We start from the raw sequence: 21,254 nt of genomic DNA on the forward strand, positions 1-21,254 counted from the left end.
CCGGGCCTCAGCCTCCTCAGGGAAGAACGGAACTTCCATCAGGGAGCAATGCCAGGAGAACCCTTGGCACCTCAGTGCTTCCTCCACGCTAGGCACACGATCATACCCATTACTATCTGACTGAATTGAAAATACTTTACTCACGCCTGTAATCCCAGCATTTTGGGAGGCAGAGGCAGAGGCAGGTGGATCACAAGCGTCAGGAGATCAAGACCATCCTGGTTAACACGATGAAACCCCGTCTCTACTAAAAATACAAAAAAAATTAGCTGGGCGTGGTGGCAGGCGCCTGCAGTCCCAGCTACTAGGGAAGCTGAGGCAGGAGAATGGCGTGAAAGTGGGAGGCGGAGCTTGCAGTGAGCTGAGATTGTGCCACTGCACTCCAGCCTGGGAGACAGCGAGACTCCATCTCAACAACAACAACAACAACAACAAAAAAAAAAAAAAAGAAAGAAAATAAAATACTTAGGTAGATTCAAGATCTACTACCAAGAATGAATTTCACTGGAAGAAAAAAAATGCATTTTTCAATATGAAAATGTGAATGACATTAAAGCCACATCAACAGATGAATACCGAATGATGCACATAACAAGCCAGTGAGCCCCAACAACTCAGGGGTCCTCTGGCCACGAGCAACTGATGGCTTTGCTTTGAAGATCATCATTGCTCTTAGAATTTTATTCTAACAGTGTCACGTTATATTCTCTATTTACAGAGGCTCATAGGAAAATTTCCAATACTACAAAGAACTTTAAAAAAAAACCCTTTAATGACTCATTTTATTAAGCAAATTCTCCCTGCTAACATCTTTGTTACTTAAATACTTAAATTCCCTATACTTCATGCAGACCTAGTTTTACTTTCCCGTGTTCAAATAATTCCCTTTCAAAAAATATTCTCTTCAAGGCACTTTCCTCCTGTGTGCACGGCCCATTCACTTTCAGCAGACAACGACGATGATAAATAAAAGCAATCACAGGATCTGTAAGGTGGAGGGTTCAGGTTGTTTCTTTCCCAGAATCATTAAGGGGCATATTTTCATCCTGGGGCATAAACGAACTGAATCTCACTGTCTGGGAGGAATTTAGACCACCTGTCTGGCAGCACGCTGGCTGGGGGTGGACTGTGTGCGGACGTCCTGGGGGAAGGGTGTGGAGGAAGGCAACACACACGAAACACTCTCGTCCACATCCCTTCCCCTGCTTTTTAACTGGATGGAAATATGGCTTTGTGTTGGTTCAGGTGACATAAAAAGGTGAAAACAGTAGATCTCAAATTATATTTTACTTTAAATACCAAAGGTCAAAAAGGGGTCCACAAATCAGTAGCTCCTGAGACCGTGCGTGCGCGCGTGCGTGCTTAAGTGGGTCTGTTTCAATTCCACATGGGTTTTTCCACACACTGGTTTCTGGCATCGAGCACTGGTCTGCAGGACACCAGAGTGCCTTTGTGTCCCTTGCTGACACTACCGCATTGTGTTTTTCTACCCATTAACCAAGGATAAATGACCTAGATATTGTGCCTGTTAAAGCCTCATTTTTTTTTTGCCCTTTTGTTCTTCAGTGCACTACATTATCACACGCTGCACACATTTCTAAGTATTCTCGGTCTCAGATGCCCTTTTGAGGGAGTAATAGGAGCTTTTTGTATGCATTTCTGTTGAGATATCTGGAGTGGAATTATGTGAGAGTAATTCACGGTTTTCCTTCCTGTCTAGTCTTCGAGACAGTTTAGTGTCTTACCAAAAGCTAATCTAGTATAAGAGGATATATCAAGAAACTGTACAAAAGCCAGAATGCTGTATTTGCATCTATTGCGAATACAAAAAATAGAGTGAACACCAGTTTCCCTATATACTACATTCTATAATTACATCTCTGCATATCATGGGTCACTTTTATTAAAAGCATCATTACTACAGTTGGCAGCAATTTACATTTTATCTTACATGATAGCAGTTTTCAAAGAAAAAAATAAAAGGACATCACAACAAAGAAAAACAATACATTTACAAAGTCATGTCTGTAAACTTCAAGGCTAGTTAAGAGCTGAGGTAATGCTGTTTTAGCTTTGTGGCTAAAGTAACAAAGTCCTTTAATTTAAAAAAGGTACCTGATTCTCTCTTCTCTCACTCTTTATTTATTCATCTATTTATTTTGTTTTTACCAGTGCATTACAAGACCACGAGACAATGGAACTGTAGTTCTGTCTGGCAAGAACCCTCCCAGTAGGTTAATTTTCCAAAGGGACCCTTCACATTCAACAGCTGCCTTATTATTGCTGCGCCTCGGGACAGAGGCGTTCACACTAGCGTGGAGATTGTCAGAGTGTATGGATGTGTGTGTATGCGCGAGTGTGGGAACCCCCATACAGTCAAAAAGGGAGACAAATGAGCAAGTATGATATGTATGGTAAATTTCAGCTTGACCTTCACAGCAAAAAAATTAAAAATTAAAATTAAAAAATTAAATATATAACTTCATACTTCCTTTGAGCAGCACTTTCTTCCATTAGTGCCACTCAGTTACAAATTGCTCTTTATTATAATACCAATGGTACCAAGAGAAAAAAAAAAGCAGAGCATTATGTAAGTTTCCTTAAAAAGACATGATCACCTCTCAAATTTCATCTCTCCTAGGGATAATAAATAATGCACTGCACAATACTTAATGACCAAGATACCTTTTGACACACCTGTATAACATGACTTGAACTTTTTTTTTTTTGCTACACTATGTTACAGAACAGCTTATAAAACTAGGTATGAACATTAACTGTGAGTGTAAACAGTAGGACTACCACTTGTCAAAAGTTTTAAACACTTGAACTGGAACTGGTACTGGTTATTCATCATTTTCATTGTTTTCTATTTCATCCCCCCCATCAAGTGAGTCTAGCTCTTCACCCTGTGCTATTTCGTCTTCTAAGAGGGAGGACTCTGCAGTCTTATCCAGGCTCTCCTCGGCATCGCTGCCTTCAAGGGTCTCTCCATCTTTAAAGGGTCCTCCCTCAGCCTTGTCAGCAGCCTTTTCTTCGCTGGAGCCCACGGCATTCTGAAGTCCTGCCAATGCTGGGAACCCAGGCAGCGTCAATCCCCCCAGTCCTGGAGGTAGAAACATGGATGGGTAGAAGAGGCCCGGGGCCATTGTGGACAGGAGGAAAGGGTTGAAGGCTAGTGGGTTTGAGGGCAATCCAGCCGGGGCAGTAGCAGCACCAACAGATCCATTCGCAGAGTCAGCAGCCGAAACAGCATCTGTGCTTTTCTCAGAGTCTTTGTTCTCGTCTTCATTCTCATTTCCTTTCTCCTCTCCTTTTGAAGTGCTGTCTTCCGGTTCTCCTTGACTAGAAGCAGTAGTGGTGTTTCCAGTAGCAGCTGACAGAGGGTTATTCAACAGCCCGCCCAAGCCAAACACGTTGGGCAGGCCCGCCATTCCTGGCAGCATCAGGGGCAGCACAGCAGCAGGGTTCTTCGCATCGCCTCCGGCGGTGGCAGCTGTTGCCAGTCCTGGAGGGAAGCCCATGAGGCCTGCCAGCTGGAGCGACTGGAGATTCTGGAGATTCTGAAGGCTCGTCAGGTCCATTCCAGCAAACAGGCTGTTCACCAGCAAAGGGGTGATCCCTGACGTGGAGGCCACAGCAGCGGCGGCCGCGGCTGCTCTGGCGATCTCACTTTTGGGCCTTCTTCCTCTTCTGCTCGCTCCCTCTCCCCGCACTACAGGCCCAGTGAGAAGGCGGTCAAACATCGACTCAGGAACAAAACCCTGGAGGACAGGGGAGGCAAACAATGGCTATAAAGGCTGTCGAAGACAACTTGATCTCAATTTGAGCCTCTGTGGTGAACCTGCCATTCCAAATGGAAATACCTAAGTAGTTCTTCCCTCCTAACAGCTCAATGATAAAACTTAATGACAGCAAAACTTGTTTTTATTATTATGTTAGCTTGCTGAACTGCAGAAAAATTGCTCAAGGCTACTCATCAGTGAGGTAAATGTCAAGTTAGCTGCATCCATAACTAACTCAAGAAATCATACATCAGAAAGTACATTATGGGGTACAAAAATAGAGTTAGGATGAGTAAGATCTAGTTTTTGATAACACAACAGGGTGACTACACAGTCAACAATAATTTATTGTATATTTAAAAATAACTAAAAGAGTATAATCACATTGTAATACAAAGGGTAAATGCTTGAGGTGATGCATACCTCATCTACCCAACGTGATTATTATGCACTGTGTGCTTGTACAAAATATCTCATGTACCCTATATATACACCTACTATGTACCCATAACAAATTTTTAAAAAGGAAAGTACATAATGTATAATTATATCAAATCATCACTTTGAAGCCAGGTGCCGTCGTTCATGCTTGTAATCCCAACACTTTGGGAGGCCAAGACTAGAGGATTTCTTGAGCCCAGGAGTCTGAGACCAGCCCGGGGCACATAGCAAGACCCTATCTCTACAAAATAAAAAAAAATTATCCAGGTGTGGTGGCATATGCTTGTCATCCCAGCTACTTGGCTAATCAGGAGGCTGAGGTGGGAGGACTGCTTGAGCCCAGGAGTTTGAGGCTGCAGTGAGCTATGATTGCACCATTGCACTCCAGCCTGGGTGACACAGCAAGACCCTGTCTCTTAAAAGAAAAAAACACCGTGCTGTACACCTTGCATATATATTTGATTCATCAATTAATTTTTGTCAATTAAATATCTGTCAATTAAAAAAAATTTTTGGCTGGGCACAGTGGCTCACACCTGTAATCTCAGCACTTTGGGAGGTCAGGGCAGGCAGATTGCTTGAGGTGAGTTTGAGACCAGCCTGGGCAACGTGGCAAAATGCCTTCTCTACAAAAAATACAAAAACTAGCCAAGCTTGGTGATGTGTGCCTGTAGTCCCAGCTGCTTGGGAGGCTGAGGTGGGAGGATTGCTTGAGCCTGGGAGAATGAGGCTGTAGTGAGCTGTGATTTCACCACTGCACTCCAGCCTGGGTGACAAACACCTTGTCTCAAAAAAAAAAAAAAAAAAGAAAAGAAAAAAAGATATTGTATGGGAGAAAAATTATAAAATAGTATAACATAATATAAACCCAGGATGTTTTATGCCCTCTATAATGTGTTATTTTGGATATTTCAAATATATGTAAAAGTATTTTTGAAATATGGAAAATGTAATTATATTTTAGTATCTACCCTAGAAAAATGAAAACTTATGTTCACACCAAAACCTGTACACAATTGCTTATAGCAGCTCTAATCATAGTTTCAAAAATCAGGAAATAACCCAGATGTCCTTCAGTGTGTGAGGGCTAAGCCGTGCTGTGTCACATCTATGCAATGGAGACAGCTACTTGGCAACAGAAAGGAGAGAACTGTGACACATGCGACCATCGATGACCTTCCATATGATGAGCGAAAGAAACTGCTTCAAGACTTATGTCCTTCATGCTTCCATTTCAGGACATTCTCAAAAAGACAGGGATGGACAACAGGTCAGCGGCAGCCAGGGGCTGGGGTCGGGGAAAGGACGGTGTGAGGGAACTCGGGGTGGTGGGGGTGGGGGGATGGAACCCTATTCTGACTACGGTGTCAGTTCACAAACTCACACGTGTGTTAAGATCAACAGAATGTTACATTGAAAGACATTTTTAATGTATAATTAAAGAACCAGCATGTCACGAACAAATTTTTAAAAAGCTAATGGTAACAAATCTTTTAGGCAGAACTGTTGTATTTTTGTTTTGTTTTTTTTACATCAGAAATCACAGTTAATCTTAATGATCTCAACCACCATACATCCTATTCCACAGGTGAGCTGTTAAGTAGGCTTACCTGGGGCAATCCCCCCTGGAGAAGTCTACCTCTAAGATTGTGAATGTATGTTTCCATACAAACCTTTTAAATTGGAGCTGATAAATGAATTCACTTTGGATTAATGATATATTGATGTAAGAAATGATGTATTAATGATGTATGAAATGATGTATGAAAATGATGTATTATGTCAATTCTTTTAAGCTAAGTTACAACTGAATAATTAATGGCCAACAGAAAATAAGAAAGACTAAGGAAAACAGTTTTGTATAGCTACCTTTCTTGATAGAAATGCAGTTTGTACTTACAGACTGCTTAACTATATCAGTCCAGTCTGGAGCAACTGCAAATTCAGGGTTTTCTTCCAGCCACCTGGGTAGATCCTTCATTGGAGGCGCCATAGCTCCACCCATCTGGGTAGAGGCATTTGACAAATGATTAAAAACACAGTCTTCCCTCCCCTTTCTGTTAATCTACTCCCTCCCCCTTCTATAATACACACATACACACACGCACACATGCATTCGGGCAGACAGGATTCTTTTCCCCTATAGAAGAAGGCAGGATAAAACACTTCCTTCTGGGCTAAGAAATCGCATAGTGATCAATTCCCTTTCCCAGCGTTTACCTTCTTCCCATTTCGTTTATTGACAACAGGCACCCTTTCTTCTCCTGTCAAAGTGTTTATATCCAATTTATTAGGGTTTCGACATCTATGTCGTTTCTGTTTCGGTTTCTGAAATGAGGAAAACAGCACATCTGCATTCTTCTGCAAAAGAAAAAACATATTTAGTAAAATTGGTATTTAGTACTTATTCTTCTCTATATAAATGCCAAAGAGAACTGTCAGATCATCTTCAATTATTATGGAAGTTTCAAGAATCATTTTAATTATTAATATTAGAAACCATATTTTTCTCTTTGAAAGAAAAAACTCCTATTTTACCCGTCCATTAAGGAATACATAAGTGAGAACTGGCTTTTCCTTTTGTCTATCAATAACCTCACTTAAAGTTTTTCTTTAAATGTTTAACCAAGTCATGATACTTTTAAAGGAGGCTTTCTGTAGTACTTTTACTAATTTCTAGTTAGTGTCTCCAATGAACACAGAGATGATACCCCATCAACAACATGAGACTGTCTGTAATGAGAACTAACCAACAAACAGACAGATCTTGTAGGGGGTGGGGGTACATTCTGAGTGGCAAGAACACTAGGCTGAACCCAAAAAATAAAATGTGAAACTCTACATTTAAGTTTTAAAAAATCAATCACATAAATATAGAAAGCAAAAGACTTGCATTGCTAGCTAGCAAACAGTTCGTGTGACAAACCATTTGGAGATATGAACTGTCTAACGTTTAATATAAGGCACCAGGATTAGTTGCCATAAAAGCAGCTAATACAATCTTGGGCTGCACTAACTGGTCACATCTCTGGAAGTAATGGCTTCACAGCACTCTGGGATGGTGGGGCCTCGTCTGGAGACTGGAGAAAGTGCATTCAACAGTGTTACCCCAATACTAAGACTGCCTGGAAACGATGCCATGGAAAGAATAACTGAAGAAGTCACATGAGTTTGATGGGAGAAGCAAACAGTAAGGAAATGCATAATGCACATCTTCAAATAACTGTAAGGCTGCCTTCAGTAAGACAGACCTGAAGCTAGTATCTGTAATGAAGAAGATTCAACAACAAAGACCTGGGAAATGTTTGAGACCAGGAAACATTCAAGGAAAAGGCAGAGGGACCAGCTGTCAGGGATTTCTATGTTGTAAGGGAATGAAGTGGACCGGCCTGCAAGATTCCTTCCAACTCTAAACTCTGCAATACTCACTGGTACATAACTTGGCATATCAACAGTGTAAGTAGGGTGCAGCTTCAGCCATTCAACTAAATCCTTATTTTTAGGAGCATCTTCCCCCACCAGCCTAGTCCCATCTTCAAGATTAATAACAGGGATCCGTGTGTCTGGGTCCAGCTGTCCGGGAGAAGGAATGTTTCTTGTTGGTGGGGTCTCTATATCTTCTTCAAAAGCTTTGGTCACCTCAGCATCCTCCTGCAGAAAGTTCACAATGGTATGAATTCTCACACGAAGAGAGAGCCTCTGACAATGTCCTATTTCAAGAAAATGCTATCCTAGAATGGATCTTTTATCAAAAAGGGAAAATAGTTACTAGAAACAATGTCTAGTTGTTCGGGAACAGCTATTAAAAGTTAGAAAATGAGGCTGGGCGCGGTGGCTCACGCCTGTAATCCCAGCACTCTGGGAGGCCGAGGTGGGCGGATCACCTGAGGTCAGGAGTTCGAGACCAGCCTGGCCAACATGGTGAAACCCCATCTTTACAAAAAATACAAAAATTAGCCAGGCATGGTGGCGCTTGCCTGTAATCCCAGCTACCTGGGAGGCTGGGGCAGGAGAATCACTTGAAATCAGGAGGTAGAGGTTGCAGTGAGCAGAGACTGTGCCACTGCACTCCAGCCTAGGCAACAGAGTGAGACTTCGTCTCAAAAAAATAAAAATAAAAAGAAGAAGACGAAACTTTTATATCATTCTTCACACTGTAGAACTAGTAATTAGGTAAAAAATTTATAGTCCACTAAGGTTCCATGCTCTGAAATCCTAAGCCAGCCACTGGGAATACAACATGGGGGGTATAGTCTGAGCTGATATGCATGAAAGGCGGCCTCTCAGTCTCTCTTGGAGATCCCCGGATAATGATATTAAAGATAATTTATACTAAAGGAATTTCTAAAAGCCAGTCTATATGTAACTTATTGGCACTCTGTGCACAATATAATTTTGTTGGTAGTGGGACACTTTGTCTCAGACATGTGTGGCAACACTGGAAAGAACACCACTAACTGAAGTCTACAGTTATTTCAACCTCCAGACACCCATTTCTCCTTCCCCACAGCTCTACCATGGCCCAGGCTTTTGTCACTTCCCACCCAGGTTATTGCAATATTCCTAAATGGTCTCCCTGATTCTAATCCCACCTATCTTCAATCCAACCTCCACACCACTACGCTGGAGTCAGTTTTCTAAACTGCACCCTTTCCCAGTTCAAAAAATTATGTCACATCACTCTCCTATTTTTTTCAATAATTGCATCCCTATTACCTCCAGGACAAAATCCAAGTTCTTCCGAATGGCATCAAGGCCCTCCATGATTTGCATCCTGCCTTCTCTGCAAGCTCATCTCTGCTGAAGCTCACTTCCTCAGCAAATTCCTCAGTTCTTCAAACCCAAGAGGCTCTCTCCTCTTACACATGTTCTCTGCCAACCCTTTTAAAATGACCAACTACTACATGATCTTCAAAACTTAACTGAAGTACAGCCATCCATAGGGAAACTTCTTCATCTGTTTCTCCCCATATCCTCTTCCCTCCACGCCCAGGCTTCCTTTGGGCTCTTTACCCTAGACATCCCTTGGTCATGGCACACATGAACAACCAGGACACATTATGATTTATGTGCTACCCCATCCTAAACACTGCATTCTCCAGTGCAAGCACTTGTCAGGACTGTATTTTTTGACTCTCAGTGCTGGCACAGGGAATAGCGCCAGCTTGTCCACTGTTGCTGAATGCACTCTTACTTTTTCATGGCAGCACAGTTAGAGTGCTGACAAAATACTAAATTCTAGGATCTGTCCTCTTTCATCCAGGTAACACTGCTGGCCTTTACATCTTTTCCTACTTGGTTTATTTACAGATCGATCAGTGCTTTCCTTGTATTTTATGTGCATGCACATCACCCCCGACAACACCAAATGAGGAATCCCTACATTTCAAAATGTGAGTTAAAAAAAAGTTTTAAAAATACATTCTCTAACTTCAATTAGGAATTCTCTCAGGCTTTCTAAATGGGACTTTAGAAAAAGAAAAATATCAACAAATTCTTAACAACGGCTTAAAATAGTGAAATGAATAAAATCAGTCTCAGATTTAAAATAGGATGTGTACTTGCAATAGGAAAAAAGCACGTGTGTTGCATTATTAATTCCTAACACCTGATCCAGAGACAAAGCTGTGTCGTGATCCAAATACTGAACATGATTGCCTGTAATCCCAGTACTTCAGGAGGCTGAGGTGGGTGGATTACTTGAGCCCAGAAGTTTGAGACCAGCCTGGGCAACATGGTGAAACCCCGTCCCCACCAAAAATACAAAACAATTAGCCAGGTATGGTGGTGCACGCCTGTAGTCCCATCTACTCGGGAGGCTGAGGTGGGAGAATCGATTGAGCCCGGAAGTTGGAGGCTGCACTGAGCCGAGATTGTGCCATTGTGCTCCAGCCTGGGTGAAAGAGTGAGACCCTGTCTCAAAAACAAACCCTGTTTCAAAAACAAAAAAAACCTACAAATATTGAACATGGTAATAAACAAAAAGAAGTGTCAGCTGCAGAAACTTCCCAATTTGTTAAAGTTTATGGAGAAAGAATTTATCAGTCAACAAAATCTATCAAAGAAGTAGTTTCAAACAGGAAGGCTATTCACTAGTGCTACAACTCTGTCTGAGGGCCATACCCCTAGAAATGGCATTTTAACTTACGGAAAACATGTAAGTCACAGCTAGTCCATTACAAAGTGTACTTTTACAGGATTCTGAAAACAATCATACCATCAACAAATATGACCATTATGATGATCACTGCATTGGTAATCAATTTTGAAAAAAATTTTTATTTATTTTTTTGAGACGGAGTCTCACTCTGTCATCCAGGCTGGAGTGCAGTGACGCAATCTCGATTCACTGCAACCTCCGCCTCCCGGGTTCAAGCAATTCTCCTGCCTCAGCATCCTGAGTAGCTGGGATCACAGGCACGTGCTACCAGACCAGGCTAATTTTTATAATTGTAGTAGAGAAAAGGTTTTGCCATGTTGGCCAGGCTGGTCTTGAACTGCTGACCTCAAGTGATCCACCTGCCTTGGCCTCCCAGAGTGCTGGGATTACAGGCGGGAGCCACCACGCCCGGCCCAATTTTGAAAATTTACTCTTAGCCACCTGAATGCTTCTGTTTTAATTAGACCCCACCAGAGGGCAAAGAAATTTCAGTGGATGTTATTTTTCATTTCTGAACTTTAACTCAACCATGTCTTTTCCTGCCTTCTTATTAAGCTTTCTCTGAGTTCAAGAAATAGAAAATTGGCAAATAATAATAGGGATGGTGTAAGTAAAAACATGTTGAAACAGACAACCGTCTTCCCTCAATCTCAAATTTCAGTTTCCCAAACTGTGTCCCACTGCTTGAAGAAGGGTCCAGGATGGCCCAGTACCTGGAAGGCTTCCTGGAGCACCCACTCCTCACAACACAGACAAGGAGTTCCAGCCACTATGGTGACTGGGGCTTCTGGTCAATAGGTTGAAGACATATAGTGCTAAACCATTTTTTAAAAAAGCACATGTAATTGTGCTCTTTGGGATAAAATTCTGGTCATCAGTGAGTCAGGCACCACATTTTTGGGTGAGATGTAGTTGAAGCAGATTAAGAAAGAAAATCATTTTGATTATACTGCATTCATTTATTTCCTCTGAACTGAGAAAGGAAAAGTCAAAATCCATTGGTTCATACATTCTATTCAAACCTATTCTAGCAAAAGCACAGCTCAAATTTTTAAAATAGCTACTTACGGAGATAGGAGAATTTGCAGTCACTAGCTTTTTATGTTAACCCAAATCTTAGGTCCAAAATGAAACATTTATACTAATTTTAATAAATGCCAGGCCTAAAACATATCAGTGAACTTGTTCCACCTCAAGAATTCAAAGATAACAATTCTAGATTCAGAAGAACATGTTTCTAGGTTTGGCTGTTCTTCTGAGAGCAATCAACACATCAGAACTTGGGAAGAATACATCCTCAAGCTACACTTCGTTCACGCCAAGTGATCTGTATCAATGATCAGAATCATGACTGTTTATTGTAAAACTATTTCTTTAGTGGAGGAAGCTGGCTTTCATACCATGCTGCTGAGAGAAACACAGCCCAGCATCGTGAGCATCATGGGACCCTCAGCTGTCAACATGTGCAATCGCCATGCAGGCAAGCTCCCCAACTTACTGCACTCAATGACGTCCGTTTGTGGCTCATGAAAAGCAGATCAAGTCCCTCCACATTTTTCCTCCTTCCCCGCCTCCTCTTCATGGGAGGCTCTCCATCCACTAGGGAGCCATTAAGGAGATGCCTTGTGGGTGTGCGCGAAAGGCCTGCTTGGAGCAGTTCCATTTGAGTCTTAAAGGCATCAGACACTGGTGTTGAGACATTAGGCAAGATAAACTTTGAAGAAAGAGATGAAAAATTTGAGGTAGAGCTTGTTGCCTCTCTTGAGGCCTTTGATAAATCTACAACTTTTTCTTGTCCATTTTCTGAGACCACCTGAGACTCTCGAAGCTGGGCAACCATCTCCATGAGATTTCGCCTCTTGGCAGCTCTTTCGGCCTCAATTTCGATTTTTCTCCTCCTCCTCCTCCGCTGGCGAGGGACAGAGAGGTTGAGGGCATCTTCCTATTGAAAAATTCCAACAGAACAGAGTTGCAGTGAGCCAAAACAGTACTGCTATATGGGCTGGCTTTTAGAAATAAGGAACAAGAAGCTTAAGGAATTAAGCATTCATGACTGGTGCACAGAGCTGAGGAAACAGCAGCTATCTTACTTCTAAGCAGGGCCAGTGAAATATAAGCTCGCAAACTCAGTTAAGGCTCAGAGAGCTCCCTTTTAAGCTGCAGAAACAAGCCATTCTAATTCACCTTTGACAACTGAGGAGACGTAGTGATGTCCTCACTCCCACTTATGCTGGCTTGGCCGACCATGGAGAGCTCAGCAAAGCTCCTCTTCTGCAAGGGGCTGTCCACTGTGGTGGGTGTGTAACCTGGGATGAGGCCTTGGAAATCAAACATCTGGCGCCTATTTACTGGCCATTTGCCTTTCAACACTGCTTCACAGATGTTGTCTAATCGGTTTATCATTACTCTATCCTGGAAGGAGAAGAAAAGTCACAAGAAATTTTAACAAAGCCCTGGTTAAAATTACTAGATAAATACATCCATCAAGATGCAAAAGAGCATAAAATGTTTAAAAGTCAACTGGAGGACAAAAAGTAAAAGAAAACAAGGCAAGAAATCAAACAAGAAAGTAAATAAACAAAATCTCCTATAATGGCATTGATCTGGCAGAAGGTCCTAGGTGGCTTCAACACAGAAAACATGCTATTTTTAATTATGAACACTGAACTACATAAAACAGAAAAATGTACTACATAATCACCACCTTCAAAATATCTTCATATTTAAAAAGTAACTCTTGTACAAGCTCCATAGAGCTCTGCTGGTGGATGTCAGTAGAAGACAATGGAAACCCTGCATTAGCTTCTTGCCACCCTGGCCCTTCAGATCTACAGGCTGGATTGCAGTCCCAGGAAGTAGGACATCATTAGCGTCACTATTAATAAAGTTCAGCATTATGAAATGGGCACCAACCTAGGAACACCTAATGAATGTCAATTTGCATTCCCTACCTATTATCACTTCAAATTTCATTGAAGCGTGTACATTAAAAATTTCTAATTACAGCTTTAGACTGAGTTTCCATAGATTAAAAGTGCCTGCTACTATAACCTTTGACTGATCTAGGAAACTCCCTCCTACACTCAATAAAGGAGGTTAGCATAACAGGGGAACTAAAGGGATAGACAGAGGAAACAAAATGTCTTTGACAGTACATTCTTTGGTCAAAATTTTCACCTTGTTTCTTACACAATAATACTGGGAAAGATGAGCCTGGGGGGTAGGCTGACTGAAGCTCATTTTTTGTGTTGTTTTAAACCAGACAGCCCTGTTATGGTGATTAGGATGATTATTTCCTCACCCTGAAAAACAGACCTAAATTACACAGGGAATTATTATAAAATTATACTATTTAGCCAAAAAAGTAATTTCCATTTTGCTTTTGGTTACAGATAACTACATTTGGAATTATCTCATAATGCGTCAAAAGCAAATGGGTCAACAGTACACCCTCTTCCAAGTCAAGAAGCTGGTAGGTTTCCAAAACTATAAAGTTGTCTTAAATCTGAAGGCTTTATTTCACAAAAAAATTTTAAAACACAGTGATAATCCATAGATTATGCTAGACAGCGGGGGTAAGTAACCTAAAAGCCACATGGAGCCAAAGATCAATCCATATAAACACTTCTATTTCTTATTATCTTTCTTTCACATCACATTTCCCATCCTATTAGAAAAGTGTTCTACAGTTTTTTTCTTTGGGCTTTTTCAGATCATTCTTTAAAAGTATAAGAAAAATCTATAGTCTTCATATACTGTGTCAAAAGTTTACCTTAAAATTACTTGAAAAATCAAGCTAGAAAGATTTCCTCTACCCTAATCCTTTTTGGTCAGCAAAACAACAGCAACAAAAACCTGCCAACCTTAGGCCAAAACGAGAAGGCAAATGTTCTTTCATGAAGGAGCTGAGCTACTGAAGGATCTCCGTCCTCCATGTAGAATCCATCTCGGGTTTCATCTCTAGCAGTGCTCATGGAAGCATTGCTTTCTTCATCAAAATTCTTCCCTCTAGAGACAGCTCCTGCTGAGAAATGAGTTAATGTGCATTACTCACAACCACAGTATCAGGGAAACTGAAGTTTAGAAAGGACATGATTAAAAATGTGAATACTAATCAGCTCCATTTTATTGAGTACCTACTACATGGCTAGAATGGTATTGGGCACTGTTGTCTAAAGCTTACAACAGCCCTTTAACATAGATGGTGTTATTTCCATCTTGCAGATGATGACACAGAGGCTTAGACAGGTTAGTCACTAGCCACCTAGCACTGTGCAAGTAAACCTTACAAGAGGCTGATAGCCAACCAAGTCATTGACTCAAGAGTCTATGTTCTTCCACACAGAAAAAAGGGCTGACCTTCTGTCAAAAGTTGAAGGTTCCAGCTACAGCACAGTACGTGCTCTATTTTTACTTTGGGCCAGTTTTAGCAACCGTACTGTGACTTAAAAAATTGGTTATTTTTAGATTCTATTCCCACTCTTTACTTCTGAATCAAAATATAACAAGCACCAATTGTTTCAAAATGATTAACAATATTTACTCAGTGAATGACCACCTTCCCTCACATTTGTCAAAATTAAAATCACATAGAATTCTTAATACACTGTCACTACAAGTTAACTTCCATCCTTAAACCAGAAGTTGCTAATGTGTCCATGCAACCCTTCTTAGAGTTTATGTTCTTCAAAATACCATGGTTAGGTGCTATAAGGTGCAAGAGCAAAACACAGATATAAGCATAACTTGAAATTATCCCTTCACAGAAGAAAATGTACACTAAGTACTCGTGAAAAAGAAAAGAGCAGGTGCCGTGCTGCCAGAAAGCAACGCATCTCACAACCAGCTGCTGCAGGGTCAGGAGAGGGGCCAGTGTTAAGGCCTTACCTTCGGGCTGGGAAGACTCTTCTGACTTATCGTCATCCTCCAGCTTTTCCTCTTCATCCTCTTCGGAACCTTTCTCTGAAATAGATTTGGACCCAGTGTCTGCGCCGACCTCAACACCTTTCAGTTCATTTTTCACAGAGCTGGCCTCTGCCTCACATTCCTGCTTGCTCTCCTTCCCGCTGCCATCGGTTTCTTCTTCCTCTTCTTTGCCCTCACATTTCTCCTTGGCAGCTGGGTTTTCAGACTCCTCCACTTTGCCTTCGGCTTGTTCCAGTACCCTCTCATCTTGAATGTGAGCAGATGAGATGACTGGAGGAGTCTGGACAAATCCAACTGCCAGTGGGTTCAAGGAAGATGTATTACCTGCCCCTCTGTTTTGAGCAAAGTTTTTATGTGCATCCAAGAAGGATAACTCAGGGTCATTGAGGATGTGATAATCCGTCCGACTGACCCCGTGTTTAGCAGCACCAACCAGCAAGTCTCGGTCATGCCGTCCACACTCCCACCACTCCGGCAGATCCAAGCTTGGCTGGCAGAGCTTAAGCCTCTCTCCCAGCTGGGGGTGATGGAGAACCTGCTCGCGGATCTTCCGTAGCAGCTCAATGCGGTACAGAGTTCGAGAGGCTCGCTCCTCTGTGATCGGCTCAATTATGGAGGAGAGGTCAGGCGGTTCTGTAACACAGAAGGGCTCATATTTACTTGGGGAGAATTCAAGGGCACTCTACATTGTACACTTTCTTATTTTTCACTTTACTCGTCTTTTTGTATAGAACTTTGTTGCTAAATGTACCTACCATCATCTGGCTTGACGGGCATTCGACATACTCGCCTACACATGGCCACAAAACAACTGAAGTATTTCTCCAAACTCTCATCAGATTTTTTGTCAAGCCTGGCAAAGGCTCGAAATTGGTTCCAGTCAAATTGCTGTTTCACAGGGTCAAAAATAACCCCAAAGGTGGATACCACACGGTAAAAATCAGCCTCTTCTCTTCTTGTCCACCTGTTAGAAAGATTATATTAGCTTGCACCATACTTCAGGAAAAGACTTAATATTTACTGTTTCTTTTCTTCTTTCCCCCAGACTTTATACATGGTAGTTATTTGGGGGTGGGGAAACAGACTGCTTTGTTGGAGCGAGCCTTTCTTTGGTGGTCACTACCTTTGATATGAGTCCTGTCTCTTGTGGGTCTACAGGAGCAGGGCAGAGGGGCATGTACCGGGAGCTGAGTGGAAACCTTGAAGAAACTCACTTTTGCCGCTTCTCAGATATAATAGCTTCCCTTTCCGCTTCCAGAGCTCTCACTTCCTCTCGAGGCCGCCGTCTGCGCCGGTCAGTCTTCATTAGGGCCTCTTGCCTCATCTGTTGCCTTTTATAGCTGCGCTGATAGGCAGTAATGAGCCTACGCAGACGCGTAGTCAGGGTTGAAGTGTTAGGCCAGTAAAGTTGGCCTAACTCAGCATTACTCTCACTGTGCTTGCCTGGGGAAGTGGAAAAACATTTCTGAAATGTGTAGCTGCAATCTTGCAATACACAGAGTATTCCAACAAAACAGGATGACTCATTAAGATTCAAATGACAGTGTGGGAAATATCTCAGTGCCCTCATTTTTAAAATATAAATAAGTAATAACATTTGCTTGGAATATATACACTTATTTCTTTTTTAACTCCTTAGAGAGGATGAAAACATTATTTATTAGTCCTACATAAAGAAACACACTTTACAGCATAAACTTCTTATAAGGTACTCTCCTCTAATGTATGTGCAATAATCATCTTGAGTATAAAAAATAACTGCATAATTGTTGTGTAATGATTTTATATTCGGTAAAAGGTCAATATTCTAAATAAACTGAAAATATTTTAGGTGAATACTTAGCAAATGCTCTATGCTCTATTCCCAAGAGCTATAGTTTAGATGCTTAAAATTTTTCACTAATTAGTGTAAAATATAAATCAGCTAATTATCATCAAAGAAACAGTTATCCTATCTAAGAAATTCAATGTCATGAAAACACAGCCATCAACAAGAATTAAAATGATTCACAAAACAGGTCAGTGTAGAAGAAATAAGGTGTTAAGACACTGCCGTTGTGAAGCAGGACAGTCCCTACCACGTGAACAATGACTGCTCAGTGCACGTCTGCTCGGCTACACAAGCTTTTCTGGGACCTTACCTGTGGCATGTATTTCCATGGATTCTTCCTTATCATCTGAAGGAGAATTTGCAAATTCCTTGAAAGCAAAGCAAGAAACAGAATTATTTTAATTTGGGGTCTCATTTTTCTTTGTCTTTTAAAGAAAAGGTCATTATAAAGTTTAACAAGTCTTATGCGGGCATATAATATTTTAATGGAGCTATAAAAGCCAATATACTCAAGTTCATACATCTATTTCATCTTTGAACGGTGTTCTGGTTGGTTTATATTCTGGGTCTTCATCTTCTCTATCAAATTCTCCCCTATGTAAAACAAACACCAAAATTATTTGAATCATACTGATAAGCAAGAGAAGGAAGGGGGGTGGGTAGGGAAGAGTAACTATCTGCCCAGTGCTACTTTTAATTATGGGTTTGACATCAAAAGCAACTCTATCAGTATTTAAAACATGCAGCCATGGCAGTGTGGTGGAGGGGGTCTGGGGAGATTGCGGGAAATGACATTTGGAAAAGAAAAACAAGTTTCAGATTATCAAGATAATGTATATTGTTTAAACAGTCATTACGACATACAAATAGAGTAGACTGGTAAACATCTCCTGAACTTCAAATCAGACACAATACAGTGTGTACTGCAGGGTAAGAACTGAACCCTGCCAATAGATGTGAAACTGACATAAAGTTTATTCAAATTTTAAAATGTCCTTCTTACCCGTCACCACCATCTGCTAGCATGTCTGTTCCTCTTTGCTCGGCAGCTATGGCCTTGGCATCAGGCATACCGACTCGTTCCAGAAAGCACAGCGCGGGGTCAGCTCGCATGGAGTTGTACTTCTCATAGCCTGTGCCGTGCCCATCCGTGCACAGAAAACACACAGAAACAAAGAAAGGCCCCATCACTGGCAAAATCACAGCACTGCCACAACACAAGTTTGTTTTTCAGTCAAGGTTAGCATCTATGTTGAATCCAAGTGGACCTTGTTTTAGTAGAGCATTCTATGGAACGCTCCTTCTAGGGAAGCTACTGGGGGCCAAGTTACACTTCAGGGATATTATCAGAATTACCACAAACACTAATAGAAAAACAGGTTCAGAATAACTGCAAGATGCCTGGGAGGATTTCTGACCCTATTTTTCCCCAGATCTAATTTTGCTTGACATTTAGAAGGATTCACAATGTTCCTTTATGACCTCTGCAGGGGTGCACTGAGTCCACCCCCATCCACTCTGTGAATAGCATCAGTCCTGCAGGAACTCACATGGCTGGCTGAAAAATCCCCATATACGTAAGGCCAGCGAACCTGTCTTATTAGGTTTAGGATGATGCATGTCAGTAAGATGACACGGTTCCCTCTATGGTTTTCAAACTGCAATTTGCTTTTTGACTGCCCAAGCTGACTAGATGGAAAATGGCAGATCCCAACAGTGCACTGCGGGAAAATGATTTTGAGGCTGAGCTCACAAAATGTGGCTGCAGTACATAGGCAGAACAGCACAATTCAATTAGGATGTGTACTACAACACACCGCTCCTAACTGCTGTAGAGCCGCAAGCCAAACTGTAATCATGAAAGGTTTTATAAGCCATCATTCTCCCCTTTAGTCAGGCTGGGCTGCTGAGAATACCTCCGCGACCTCCAGAGAATTGGGATTATAATCAGGAATCGCTCACTGTATATATCATGCCAGTTCTGCAACCCCAGCCTTTCAAAGTTAACAAGGCTGCATCCCACTCAGGGGAGCCGCGAGTTCTCAGCACTGACATTTGTGAAATATTGCTTGGAACAAAGCCCAGGAGGCACTTGTACAGATTAATAGCAGAGGTTAAGCCCACCGTCCACTTTGACACTGGTTGGCAGAGTTAGCAAGGGAAGCCGCGCTGGAAGCAAAGTTTAGGGAGAGCTATAGTACAACTTGGCTATTATTAAAACAAATATGGTTTGGGTTTTATTTACAGCCAAGAAAGAAATGTTTTCTTCTCAAATGCTCAACAAACATTCAAAAACAGCATCTGATATTTACAGTTCATATTAGATTTTTAGTACAGAAAAATGGTAGACGCCAAGAGTCCTTTGGAACTATCCTCATTAATATTATGACTTTGGAAAAGAGTATGTAAGGAGTTCTAAATAAAGACCAAGCCATACAGTTGAGATGTATTCAAACAGAAACGTCACTTACCATGTTTGAACACTCCAATTAAGAGGGATTTGTCTGCTTCCTTATCCCACCAATCTGCAGGAACTTCAGCATGGAAAGGTTCAGGGATCCACACATCGGCTTCACTGAAAGACAACATTTATAAGAAATATTAGTATTAAAAAAGAATTCCAAGTAATGAATGTGATACATAGCTCACATGCCCTCTCTCCCACGATAAACATCTGAGCATGGTGGGGAGGTATCAGCAAGGTTAAAAGAAAGGGCATGAGTCAGTAGCCCTCTGCCATGACCAGAAATGAACTTTATCACATGGTATCCCATTTTAAGGGTCATCTCAGAACACCAGTGCTTTAGTTCACATCTCTTTACACTACAAACATAAAAGCAAACAGCCTTTTCCTGATTCTCATCACATCCCCAAGCACGAAGGACAAATACCGGCATTCAAGATGCAAAAAAGGAGATGGGTTACTAGTGGTTTATGAAGGTTCTGAAACACAATCCATGATGTTTTCCGGCTACCCAGATTATCTCACTGAGGTTGAGAACAAATGTGAGCTCGCACTAACCTTGAGTCAGCACCCTCTAAGATCTTATCTGCCTGGTCTCCTATCACTTCTTGTCTTAGGTAGTACAGCATGCGGACACGCAGCAGGACCCTGGAGAGGAAGACAGAGGGGGGAAAAAGTTCTTAACTTCAGGACTGTTTGCCAACAGTGGCTTTTGGCAGCTGCTGCTGTTCATCCATCATCCTGCCAAGGCTGATTAGCCATGCTGTATGGTAGGCTTGAAGCGTGACAGATGGTGGCACATAATCACCTCTGTGTGGTGCTTTCTGCTGGCTTCCAACAGGCCTGCCTGGCAACCGCTCACACTGCACAGAGAGGGCCCGAGCTCAGCCCAGCCCAGGCGCACTTCATTTAGTTCTACCTAGTGCAGCTTGTGAAGTTTAGACACGTACCCTACCATTGCCTCTGAAGTATTGAAGCAAGTTTGTAAACAACTGAGCAGATGGCTTTCAGTAACTGTTCTGCTTCATTATCTCATAAAATTTCCTCAGCTGCTGCCTTAATACCATTTTTGGAAGCACATCAGAAGTTGTAGGAATAAACGAGATATAAAATCTGGTTTTACTACCTTACAATAAACCCTCAATATGGAATGTCAGGTTTTTCAGATTATACAACTTTGCTTCCGAGAAAGGAAGATGGCGACAGGGTGGGGTAGAAGGTGTGTCTTTGCTCTTCTCCTGTATGAAATACTATGTTAGACATTTTTATTCCTTCTAGTTTACTGTACCTGGGAACCTAAGCTGTAGTAGCTTGAAAAAAAAATAAAACATTAGAAAATTAAAATGTGTCCAATTCACTGACATTCTTAATCATTCTCAAGAAATCGATTTTTTAAAACCCTTGGAATTCTAGGAACTAGATTTTCAGTCCTGCTTGGAATTTCTTAATGGCTAAAACATAATTCTTTCAATAAAGTCCACCTGGTAAGTCCCAAAAGCCAGTGTCTACCAAAGCTAGCATCCCCTGCTGGACAGCCCTGGTGTGCATTCGGGACTGATACGTGAATCGTAGCCTTCTTGGCCATGAGTACATGATAATACAAATTCTATTTCCCCAGCTGAATAATCCCATCATGTACTTGTACAG

General features: G+C 41.6%; 1 protein-coding gene across 6 annotated transcripts in view; it reads right to left on the bottom strand.

Moving 5' to 3' along the window:
* Window positions 1–1,785: 1,785 nt before the first annotated feature.
* CHD7 (chromodomain helicase DNA binding protein 7) overlaps window positions 1,786–21,254 on the bottom strand; it is a 188,858-nt gene continuing 169,389 nt past the window's right edge. For 5 of the 6 annotated variants that reach the window (XM_063709272.1, XM_063709275.1, XM_063709273.1 and 2 more), the window contains 15 exons: window positions 20,166–20,255; window positions 19,615–19,718; window positions 18,147–18,276; window positions 17,665–17,737; window positions 17,454–17,511; window positions 16,527–16,755; window positions 16,068–16,276; window positions 15,274–15,945; window positions 14,250–14,410; window positions 12,571–12,798; window positions 11,885–12,328; window positions 7,656–7,877; window positions 6,447–6,587; window positions 6,127–6,231; window positions 1,786–3,764 (listed from right to left, as the gene is read on the bottom strand). In XM_063709272.1, the coding sequence (XP_063565342.1) occupies window positions 2,847–3,764; window positions 6,127–6,231; window positions 6,447–6,587; window positions 7,656–7,877; window positions 11,885–12,328; window positions 12,571–12,798; window positions 14,250–14,410; window positions 15,274–15,945; window positions 16,068–16,276; window positions 16,527–16,755; window positions 17,454–17,511; window positions 17,665–17,737; window positions 18,147–18,276; window positions 19,615–19,718; window positions 20,166–20,255 (3,784 nt within the window). In that variant the 3' untranslated portion in view covers window positions 1,786–2,846. The remainder of the gene's footprint in view (window positions 3,765–6,126; window positions 6,232–6,446; window positions 6,588–7,655; window positions 7,878–11,884; window positions 12,329–12,570; window positions 12,799–14,249; window positions 14,411–15,273; window positions 15,946–16,067; window positions 16,277–16,526; window positions 16,756–17,453; window positions 17,512–17,664; window positions 17,738–18,146; window positions 18,277–19,614; window positions 19,719–20,165; window positions 20,256–21,254) is intronic. The other variant, XM_063709274.1, reaches the window with a different exon arrangement.

Source organism: Gorilla gorilla, chromosome 7, assembly GCF_029281585.2.
Source record: "Gorilla gorilla gorilla isolate KB3781 chromosome 7, NHGRI_mGorGor1-v2.1_pri, whole genome shotgun sequence".
In the NCBI taxonomy this organism is placed as follows: domain Eukaryota; kingdom Metazoa; phylum Chordata; class Mammalia; order Primates; family Hominidae; genus Gorilla; species Gorilla gorilla.